This window comes from Musca autumnalis, unplaced genomic scaffold, assembly GCF_047663935.1.
Source record: "Musca autumnalis isolate F117 unplaced genomic scaffold, ASM4766393v1 scaffold_2, whole genome shotgun sequence".
Classification (NCBI taxonomy): Eukaryota; Metazoa; Arthropoda; class Insecta; order Diptera; family Muscidae; genus Musca; species Musca autumnalis.
In genome coordinates, this window is record NW_027411755.1 from 129,113,898 (window position 1) to 129,126,078 (window position 12,181).

Sequence of the window (12,181 nt, forward strand, 5' to 3'; positions counted from 1 at the left end):
AATAGAGATGGAAAAGGAGGAGGAATTGCAGTCTATATAAGAAAGGACATAACATATGATCAAATACAATTTCAAATTAATTCAGCGGAAGCAACCAAACTGGAAATTGAAATGCCGAATAAGATGAGAGCTGTCGTTATACCAATATATCGTCCGCCTCGAGCAAATACTAAACATTTTCTGCAAGAATTAGATAATCTATTAAACAACATACACCGAAAAGCAAATCTAATATTAATTGGTGATATTAACATAAAGATAATGAAAAATAATGTTTTATTGGCAAGTTATCTGAATAACCTTTCTTGCAATGGTTTGCATTGCATGATTAACAATGCAACTAGAGAAGATAAGAACACCAAAACAGCAATATGTATAGATCATCTTTTTATCAGATGGAATAATAGATCGATAAAAGCTCACTCAGCGGTTGTACGATCACAGATATCGGATCATTATGCCTTATTTGCGTGTATTGATGAAAATACTGTTTCGACAAAAAGACTCAATACCACTGAAAATCGTGAAAAATAATAAATAATTCAATAGTTAACTATCATATTAACAATACAAACTGGGATGAAATGGTGAAGAGTTCGCGCTATGTTAACGAATTATTTAACAATATCTACAATGTTTTTGATAACATATATTCCAAATCTGAAGTGAAATCTTCGAAATTAAAAAAAAAAAAAACGGAATGCACATCCTTGGCTTACAGTCTATATTCTCAAATGTTGCAAGATAAGAGATCAGCTGTATAAGAAGTGGATCCAAGATAAAAACAACAACGCCAATGAAAAAATATACAAAAATTTTGAAAAGTTGAATAAAACTATACTTAAGGCTAAAAATGATCACCTCTACCAAAAATTCGTAGAAAATCGAAACAATATAAAAGGAACTTGGCAACTCATTAATAAAGTCATTGGTAAAGAGACGGATAATATTGATGCCAATATAAAAAGAAGTTTCAAAAATGACACACTAAAAAAATCTGCGAGAATTTTGCCATAAACTTTAATGAAAATGTACTGAAAATAGTACATCCATGTGCAATTGTAACCCTAAGTACTCGTGCAGAAAGATCTATACAAAATTCAATGTTTATGGAATATGCGACAGAACGAGAAATTCATAACATTCTAACGACCATTAACGTTAAGAAAAGCGCTGGAATTGATAAAATAAGAGCAATAGATATAAAAAGTAATGCAAATACACTCACGCCGATCATTACTAAACTAATTAACAATAGTATCAATGAAGCAGTAGTGCCGAATATCATGAAGCAATCGATTATACGACCAATATACAAAGGCGGCTGTAAAACTGACTGACTGGTTCACAGATTACCTATCGTTCCGATCGTTTAATGTAAGATTAGACGAAACATATAGCGATAACAAAAACTTGAGTTATGGCGTACCACAAGGGTCTAAACTAGGACCAATTCTATACATAATACAGTCGAAATCGCTTATAACGTCGTCGTTTATAACGTCATATCGCTTATAGCGACGAAATCCAATGGTCCCGAATTTCTGTCCTTTATATTCCACACAAATAAATATCGCTTATAACGTCATCGCTTATAACGTCATATCGGTTTTAAAGTCGGTTTTTTGTGAAATATTTGAATTTTTGCTATCGGTTATAACGTCGAATCATACGAAGAAGGAAATTTTCTCTCAATAATTTGTTGTATGTATATTTTTTCAAACTCAAACAACAAGAAAATACCAAGCTTATGCACAACGTGTTCGAAGATGGCGGTCTCAAGTCAACTAAGCTTGAATTTTTTTGGAATAAACCATTAAAATCGCATTGCCGGATCGGCAAACATCCACAAGAATAGTACGAAATTAAATGTGTTGGATGCCGTGTTATTGTTAGATGAATCATGGAAAAATGTAACGTTTTGTGTCATCACGCGGGATTGTTAATGGTCCTTTGAACGAATCTGAAGAAATTTATCTTCATTCTAATTTCTTCCAACACGTAGATGATATTGATTAATTAGTTGACGACGACATAATGCTGGAAGCTTTAGATGGAGGCAAGTCTAACTAAGAAATTGCGGATACTATAAAGACAGAATTTCAAATTCCGTCAGTGTCAAAGGCGTGTCTAGCTGTAGAAACTCTTCAAACATTTATTTACTCAGAAGATGTTACAAACAAAAATGTGGGGGAAACCATTTCAAAATCTGAGTTAAATTTAAGAAAAGAAAGAATATGAATACCAACGGAAAACACCTAAACTTTGCTTTTCATGGAAATATTGACTTTGTTTTTGCTTCGAAACAACTACAAACTTTGAAAAGCAAACACGAGTTTAGTTGTTTTTCTTTCGTTTTCATTTTCGTTCGACATAGTGAAACAGGCTGTAAAACTTATGTCGGAATTCAAAAGCACAAACTAAAATAACTGACTATTAGAAATAGAACCATATTCTATTTTATGGTGATATACATATCTGCTGAAGAATGAAATTAATATCGTTATTTTTTATTATTTTGTTTTTAGTCATTTATACTTAGGTATAAAAAAAGAAAAAGTGAAAATTGAATTGATTTTATTTATTTACTTAATAAAACAACGTATTTATACCCAGACGTCACTATACATAATATAATTTTACCTCTTTAATAAATATCGTTTATAACGACTATCGCTTATAGCGTCCAATTTTGGCCGGTCCCTTGACCGACGTTATAAGCGATTTCGACTGTATATTCAAATGAAATGTTACAACAACTAAAAAATAGTAAAGCCTTCGCTTATGCCGATGATACAGCAGTGGTTGTTTGTCATAAATCACTGCCCTCGGCTGTAAATACCATACAAAATGAACTAAACATCATTGGAAGGTGGTGTCATGACAATGGGTTAATTATCAATTCGAAGAAGACTAAAATAATGCATTTTAGAACAAGAAATACACCAAAAACTAACATCGACATCAAATTTCATGAAACTGAATGCCTACATAATACGTATACCAACCAACCATTAATCGACAAATGTGAAACTCTTATAGAAGTTGTACAATCATACAAATATTTGGGAGTCCAACTAGATGAACACTTCAAATGGAAAACCCACGTTCAAACTCTGCAGAAAAAAATAAGAAAGTCAGTATATGCGCTTTATCACTTAAGTAACTGCGCCCCCCATTGCGTATTAAAACAAGCTTATTTTTCCTTGGTTGAGTCTCATCTTCGACACGGAATCACGGCATGGGGAAACGCCAGGAGCTGCAGACAATTACAAGCAACACAGAATAGAATTGTTAAATCTTTAAACAAGAAATCGCCAAACAACGTATCCCAAACTAATCGAAACTCAGTGGACAATTCCACTAAACAGATGTACATAAATCAACAAATACTTAATGTTCGAGAACTATTCTTAACAACAGTCAGAAGATAGTACGGTAGCAAAAAAACTTGATCATTGCCAACGCACAAGGAGAAGATCGGAAGGAAGGTACATAGTCCCGACTTATAAAAATGATTACGGAAAGTACTCTTTATCTGTTGCATTACCCACCGCATTGAACAGTTTGCCAATAGACATACTACAAGAAACTAATAAAAGAATTAGATATAAGTTAATCAAAAAACACTACTTAAATAATTAAAACAACAATCAGTTGTATCATGAAATTTCATACTCATATTGAAGACTGGAGTAAAGTAAAATATATAACGTCCATTATTTATGTATTACCCACAGACAAGCTAAGATTAGCTTCGTGGGATCTATAAACTTATGAATTGTTATTAATCTCTGAACAATAAAAAAACACGAACATTAAGGGTTGCTTAAGAGCTAACATGTGCACCACCAACTGTTCTTTGTCTTTTTTGACGAGCGTTGAACACACAAACCTCTGATATGTAGTCGGACACACATGCTCTGTGCCACCGTACTCATAACTTAGTAAGAAGTAATATAAGTAGTTATTTTTATTCACATTACTTTGTAATGGGTTACATAATGACTAACGCATCCGAATTTTTGCTGGATATTGCAATTCTCTCGATTTAAAGAGTGCATGCTGTCATGTATCCCTTAATAATTTTAATAATCTATCCTTTAATAATTATACCCTCCACCAAACTATATATATTCTTGATCAGCGTGCAATTCTACATCGATATAGCCATGTCCCTCCGTCTGTCCGTCTGTGGAAATCACTCTAGCGTCCGAACGGATTGACGTAGGTGGATGAAATTTTTAGAAAATCTATTATATGTACGTAGGACTTTTGGTATTGAAAGCGGGCTATGTAGGTCCACGCTTTCGTGTAGCCCCCATACAAAATGACGCGTGACGCGTCGTCGTTTTAAGCAATTTTTAACCACCGAATTGGTTGTAAATTGGTATTTTGTGTCTCCAGAGGCCAAAAAACATTCCTACCAAAGTTGGTTTATATAGGTCCACGTTTTGATATAGCCCCCATATAACGCCCCATATAAAGTACGCGTCATTTTAATATATTTTGAATGTATTAGTCCCATTTGACAACAGAATCGGTTGTAACTTTGTATTTTATGTTTCCAAAGGCTAAGAAACATTTCCACCGTAAAGTGTTTATATAGGTCCACGTTTTGATATAGCCCCCATAGGACGATATCTCCCGATTTTCGGTATTTTGAAGGTTTTGGCCTCATTATCACACCGAGATGGCTGAAATTTGGTATTTAATCTTCGTTGGGGGTATAAAACTTTCCCCCAGAAATTTTTAGGTACAGGTCCACGCCATCATATAGCGCCCATAGAACGGTACCTTCCGATTTTCGGTATTTTGAAGGTTGTGGCCACATTAAGCCACCGAAATGGCTGAAATTTGTGGTGGAGGGTATAAAAAGTTCGGTCCGACCGAACTTAACGCTTTTCCTACTTGTTTTTCTTTCAATTCTTTACAAGCTCACTCACCTTCATATTTGCTATTTTATTTTGTTATCCAAATAAACACGTCAAAGTTAAAAATAATTCTACACGAAATTTAATGTACATCAAGCTTTTATAGCTGAATTATTATATTCCCAACACACATATATTTTGTTATATTATCCATTAATTCACTTATTAAACATTTACGAGTACATCTCTAACACTCCTCTGCAGATAACATCCCGGTAATGCATTTGAATATGTCCAGCAATTGCAAACAATTCCAGAATTTATTCTGCAATATCCATGTCAGTCTACACCAATGTAAATGACCACCTGAGTGGCTTTTATTGCGGTATATGCAAATATGTGTACAGACACAAATTGACCAAACCATCTGATTAGAGGGCAATGCCAGCGAACGCGGATCAACAATATTTTGTTATCGATTTTATAACGTTATGGTTCATTGGGTTTAATAGGGTGCTTCATCACAAGAAATAGGAGTATAAATTTATTTACCTGTAAAGAAAAAAGACTAATACATTCATACTAAATAAACGTGCAGGAGACCCAATCCTCTGTGTGACGAGAGACGAGAAAATTATGAAATGGGCGGTGTAAGACATATAGCGTTCTATCGCAATTTGTTTCGATGTTAGAGTGATTACAACAGACGGATGGACGGCGTGTCTATATCGGCTCAAATTTATTTCCTTGATCTTGAATATAAATACTTTATATTATCGCAAATGATTATTTCAATGAGTTTCAAATGGAAAAACCTATTTAAATACCCTCCATACTCTAGTGGAAGGTATAAAAATTTTTCGTGAATACATGTTAGACTTAGGGGCGGAAATTAATCTATAAATAACAAGTAAGAAAAGCGTTAAGTTCGGTCGGGCCGAACTTTTTATACCCTCCACCACAAATTTCAGCCATTTCGGTGGATTAATGTGGCCACAACCTTTAAAATACCGAAATTCGGAAGGTACCGTTCTATGGGGGCTATATGATGGCGTGGACCTATACCTAAAAATTTCTGGGGGAAAGTTTTATACGCCTAAAGAAGACTAAATACCAAATTTCAGCCATCTCGGTGTGATAATGAGGCTAAAACGTTCAAAATATCGAAAATCGGGAGATATTGTATTATGGGGGCTATATCAACACGTGGACCTTTATAAACATTTTATGGTAGAAATTTTTCTTAGCCTCTAGAAACACAAAATACAAAGTTACAACCGATTCTTTGGTTAAGTGGGTCTAATACATTCAAAATATATTAAAATGACGTGTACTTTATACGGGGCCTTATGCGGGGGCTATACCAAAACGTGGACCTATATAACCCAACTTTGGTAGGAACATTTTCTGGCCTCTGAAGACACAAAATACCAAATTACAACCAATTCTGTGGTTTTAGCCATATTATTCAACGGGAATAACTGAAATTTAGTATTTAGTCTTCGCTGGAGTTACGAAACTTTCCTCCAGAAATTTAATGGTACAGGTCAACGTTTTATACAGCCTAACTATCCAAATCCAGAATATCCAGGTTTAGATCTAGTCGGTATTGCCCAATTTTATGTATTTCGCTCAATTCGGAAAATAGTAAATATTGGTACATGTTTTGGAAAGAACAAAAATGTCGCCCATATTAGTTGTTTTGAAGGGAGTATTATCAGTTGAGATATATGTACTACTCTTGTAAAAACACGAAATTAAACTAATTGTTCCTATTCACTTCAATACAGTTCGTGGTGGAGGGTATAAAAAGTTCGGCCCGGCCGAACTTAACGTATGCCCGAGGCATTTGATAAGTGCCTTCGATTTTATTTCTTGTGGTTTGATCTGGTTAAAGTCACGTTTAAGGTCACCCGTATATCAATGTGCTTAAATTCGGCGCTGTCTCGAGGAGGTTAGTTTTTTTACTCCTCGAAGCCTACTAAACTCAATCCGTTTTTAGATAACATATTTTATCCCTTCGTAGTGTACTGTTGTAAGGGGTATTATGTCTTTGTGCATTTGTATGTAATATGCAAAAGGAAGCTAGATAAACCCATTGATCCTTTTAGGGAAATTCATATTCTGTGACGATTTATGCATGTCCGTCCGTCTGTCCATATATTTTTGTAATCCAAGTACAGATTGCATTTATTGTCCTATTCAATAACGAATCGCTAAGTTATATAGAAATATGTTCTGATTTGGATATAGCTTCAATTTAATACACTGGTTCGTCAATTTAATTTCAAATTTGAAATGTTTATCTATAATTTTGCATTTTGGGTTCCTAGTGTTAAACAAACTTCTCTACCAAAACTTGTGGTAATAGGTCCACGTTTTGGTATAGCCATATAATTATGACTCCCGATTTATAATGCTATAATTGGTAATCAGGATTCCCATTGGTGAGACATTGGAACTTTCTTAAAAGAAACAAGTAAAAATTCGTTAAGTTCGGCCGGGCCGAACTTTTTATACCCTCCACCATAAAAAAGTCTTAATTAAAATGGAAAATTAGTGTCCTTTCACAATTTTAGGTGGAAAAAATTTTCTACCATGGATAGATACTTCAATTGCCTAAATTATCTAATCTAAAAAATGTGTTCAGCTAGGTGATAGGTACCACCTACGGGGCTATATAAAAGAGTCAACCTATCTTTATAATTTTTGGTGGAAAAGTTTTATAACTGCGGGAAACCTCAAAAGTCAAATTGAGGATAGTTCCATCAAACAATGTAGACCCTCAACATACCGAAAGTCGGGGGGTACCGTTATATAGGAGCTATACGAAAACATGGACCTATGTTGACGATGTTTGGTGAAGAAGTCTAGTGACCACTGAAAATTCAAATGTCAAAATACATCTAGTTCGATTAAAAATTGTAGCTAAAACCCTCAAAGTACCGAAAATGTAGAGGTACCGTTAGGCCCAAAACATGGACCTATGTTGATGATTTTTAGTTTCGTGACCACTGAAAATTCAAATGTCAAATTACAGCTAGTTCCGTAAAAATTTTAGCTAAAACCTTCATGATACCGAAAATCGGGAGCTACCGTTATATGATGTGGAGAAGTTTCGTGGCCACTGAAAACCTCAAATGTCAAATTACAGCTAGTTCGGTTAAAAATTGTTGCTAAAATTGCCAAAATACCTAAAAACGGGAGGTACCGTTATATGGGGCCTAAACCAAAACATGGACCTATGTTGACGATGTTTGGTGGAGAAGTTTCATGGCCACTGAGAACCTCAAATGTCAAATTACAGCTAGTTCGGTTAAACATTGTTGCTAAAATTCCCAAAATACCGAAAATCGGGGGGTACCGTTATATGGGGGCTATACCAAAACATTGACCTATGTTGACGATGTTTGGTGGAGACGTTTCATTACCACTGAGAACCACAAATGTCAAATTACAGCTGGTTCGGTTAAAAATTGTAGCTAAAATTCCCAAAATACCGAAAATGGGGAGGTACCGTTATATGGGGGCTATACCCAAACATGGACCTATGTTGAGGATGTTTGGTGAAGAAGTTTTATGACCATTGAGAACCTCAAATGTCAAATTACAGCTAGTTCGGTCAAAAATTGTAGCTAAAATACTCAAAATACCGAAAATCGGGAGGTGCCGTTATATGGGCCTAAGCCAAAACATGGACCTATGTTGACGATGTTTTGTGGAGAAGTTTCATGGCCACTAAGAACCTCAAATGTCAAATTACAGCAAGTTCGGTTAAAAATTGTTGCTAAAATTCCCAAAATACTGAAAATCGGGGGGTACCGTTATATGGGGGCTATACCAAAACGTGGACCTATGTTGACGATGATTGGTGGAGACGTTTCATGACCACTGAGAACCACAAATGTCAAATTACAGCTAGTTCGGTTAAAAATTGTGGCTAAAATTCCCAAAATACCGAAAATCGGGAGGTACCGTTATATGGGGCCTAAACCAAAACATGGAGCTATGTTGACGATGTTTGGTGGAGAATTTTCATGGCCACTGATAACCTCAAATGTCAAATTACAGCAAGTTCGGTTAAAAATTGTTGCTAAAATTCCCAAAATACCGAAAATCTGGGGGTACCGTTATATGGGGGCTGTACCAAAACATGGACCTATGTTGACGATGTTTGATGGAGACGTTTCATGACCACTGAGAACCACAAATGTCAAATTACAACATCTTCCCAAAATTTCAGCGTCCTATCTCCATTTTTGTGGATGCTAGAGTGATAACCACAGACGGATGGACTGACGGACATGCATAATTCGACTCAGAATTTTACGCTGATCAAGAATATATATACTTTATACGGTCGCAAATGAATATTTCAAAGCGTTACAAACGGAAAAACAAACTTAATATACCCTCCATACTATGGTGGAGGGTATAAAAAATAATTATTTAATTTCAGTATAGAATATTTCATTGTTAAGGGTGTAAACAGCTCTGGCCTGTCGAGTTTATTTTGGCAGGGTGGGTTATAATCCAATCCTCATCATAACTTAATTTATTTTGAAATCTCATCATAGTTAAAATATTAACAAAAAAAAAAAACAAAAAAATGTTTTTTTATTATTTAAAAAATTATTTTTATTTATTTTCATTAAAAGTGTTTTCCTTCATTGCATAATGTCTTTTAAAATCCAAAAAAGTATTTTCTTAATACGGCTTCAAAAGAAGTTCAAGTCCGTATAGTATGCAGAATAGGAAAGATAAGTGAAAATTATAGATGGTGATGGCAGTGACTTAGAAAAGTGACTATGAAAAAATTGTACACAATGTAGAGTATCACAAAGTATGGGTAAGATAGTTTGGGAAATTACAAAGGATGATAGAAAGAAGTATTGTTGAAATGAAAAAAGGAGAGCGTGAAATGTTATGATTTGTTGTAGAATATAAGGATTAACTAAATTTATGTTTTTTAATTATCCTTTCTTTCATTTGACCACGGCAAAGGTGTCAAGTGTTGTTTTCCATTTAACCAAAAAAGATGCAGTGCAGATTCCATTTAATTTTGGGATTTTAGCTAATATTGTTGTTTGTTGGGGGGAAATTTACCAAGTTCCTGGAGCAGGTTGCAAGTTAGCTTGGACCACAGATTGAGCATGACCGGGCAAGGGAGCAACATGAACAGCACCACGTGTCTTGGAAACTGAAACGGCAGCTGGAGCGGCTACAACAACGGCGGGAACATGAACAGGACCGGAGACAACTTGAACTGGACCAAGTCCAGCAAAGGGATGACCAACAACTACAGCACCTGGGTATCCAAGTCCCAAGGGGTATAATGAGGCATTAGCGCCCAAAGCCAAAGCAAGCAAGACAGCAACAATGGTGAACTGCAAAGAAAAAAACCGAAGGAAGATTTTTTAAATAAATACAATAGCTATTGGAAAAAAGGATACATAGTGATAGACTGCTTTGTACACAGAAGCCCCAGCAAGATGGAGCTTCAAATTACGAGGTAAGTGACTGCCACCATTAGAACAGAAAATTATTCCTTGAAATTGTGGTGTTGTCTCGCTTGTTTATTTTATATTTCTTCATTTAATTTTTAATATTATTGTATTTATTTTCTACGGCAGTCCTTTTTACACAGATGGATGTTCTGTTTCTTATATATTTTCATTTTAAATATTCACACATTTTATGAAATCCTTTCAAGGATACACTTTACATCACTTTGCGCTAATTTATCATTTATTCTCATGTACACCACGCATTCCTCTCACCTTCATATTTAATATTTTTTGTTATTTGCTTTTGGTTTGTTTTAACACCTTTAACGTTAGAATGACTTCTACTGATATCTTAAAGACGTTGCCTACCTTTTATACCTTAAAGAAATAGAAAAAATTCCCACTTGTTACATATTTTCCTCTTTGTATTTTGCTCTATCTTGTTCTTGACTCCCATTGACATTGACATACAAATCTATATACATATTTATTGGCTTGTACCTTGTACAGGTAATCATGTCTGCAATATATCAGTTTACGTCCACTAATAATTGAATAAATTCTATTTGCGAATAAAATTCTTCCACCTGGGAGAATACTTGTCCACCTTAACCACATCTAAAATGTGACGATGCTTAGGTTAGAACAAGCGTAAATGAGTGTTCTGCTTAACAACATACATCGGATGTGTTGTGATATAACAGTTACTCAACACAGTGGAACCATAACACAGTTAACAATGTTTTGTGTCATTGTCCTAAAAGGTTTAGTCAACGTTTGCGGGATTCTTTCGTCTTTTTCTCATGGGTCGGTATTTTTATGCCTGGCAAATCCGAATCCTCAAACCAGTTATTATCGTTCTACATACCTTATAAAATTTAGTATAAAGGTTTTAAAGGTAGCCTCATGCTGAAACCTTGGAGAGCTATGTGTCCAAATTAAATCAAAGAAGGATCAAAATCCTCTTCGCAGTATAAATTCGACTGATAACACTCTGGGACAACAAAAAAATTACAAGGAAAACTGAGTAGATTATGAAAGTAGAGCTAAAAATATTTGACACGTGTATCGGCGTTTTTAAAGTTTACGTCGGAAAGTAACCAAAGTAGGCGGAGCAAATTCCGCCCATTTCTATTTTTTTTTTTCGAAATATTCGAATTAAGATATTATGGAATCCTTGTATTTTAGGTTTATAGTGTCTTTGGCAACTTCACAGAGGAGGATGTGGGCAATACTTTTGTGAAAAATATTAACCCGCATGCGGTTCATCAAAGGGGTCTTTTTGGTCATTTTTTCGAAAATCTTTAAAAAACTCCTTTAAAATGTGATCATATCAAATCCAAATATTCTACAAAATTCGTTTGTCATAAAATTTTACTATAGGTCTCAGAATACATCAAATCTGTAAATCTTATCTAATCGCCAGAAATCTCTAAAAATGAAAAAAAAGACGTTTTTAGGGTTAAAGTCGGAGTTTATTCAAAATTCTCCAACAAAACATTATTTTTAGAGAGAAGACGGCAAAGGCAAAAATATTCTTCACTATGGGTTAGCAAAGAAATGGCTATGGTCCAGTAAAAATATAGGTGTCACATTGGCTCTCACATGCACGATTTTAGGTGGTCTAAAATAATACAATGATGGGAGTAACTCCTGCCTTGGTGACATTTACGGAATTAATCCTCTTTTGTTTGTTGTTATAATCAACAGTTCCGTTTCAATCAATTTATCAGTGTTTTACTGTGAGAACACATTATGTCTGGCTAGTTACGTCTATAAACATTTAAATGTCATAAATAA

The 12,181-nt window shown here is 34.7% G+C and overlaps 1 protein-coding gene across 1 annotated transcript; it reads right to left on the reverse strand.

The window, feature by feature from the left end:
* Positions 1-9,486: 9,486 nt before the first annotated feature.
* LOC141394644 (uncharacterized) lies at positions 9,487-10,793 on the reverse strand. The gene is made up of 2 exons (XM_073969366.1): positions 10,655-10,793; positions 9,487-10,261 (listed from the first exon to the last, which is right to left on the reverse strand). Exons 1-2 carry the CDS (start codon positions 10,658-10,660, stop codon positions 9,977-9,979), a joined length of 291 nt encoding a protein of 96 aa, XP_073825467.1. The 5' UTR covers positions 10,661-10,793; the 3' UTR covers positions 9,487-9,976.
* Positions 10,794-12,181: the final 1,388 nt, after the last annotated feature.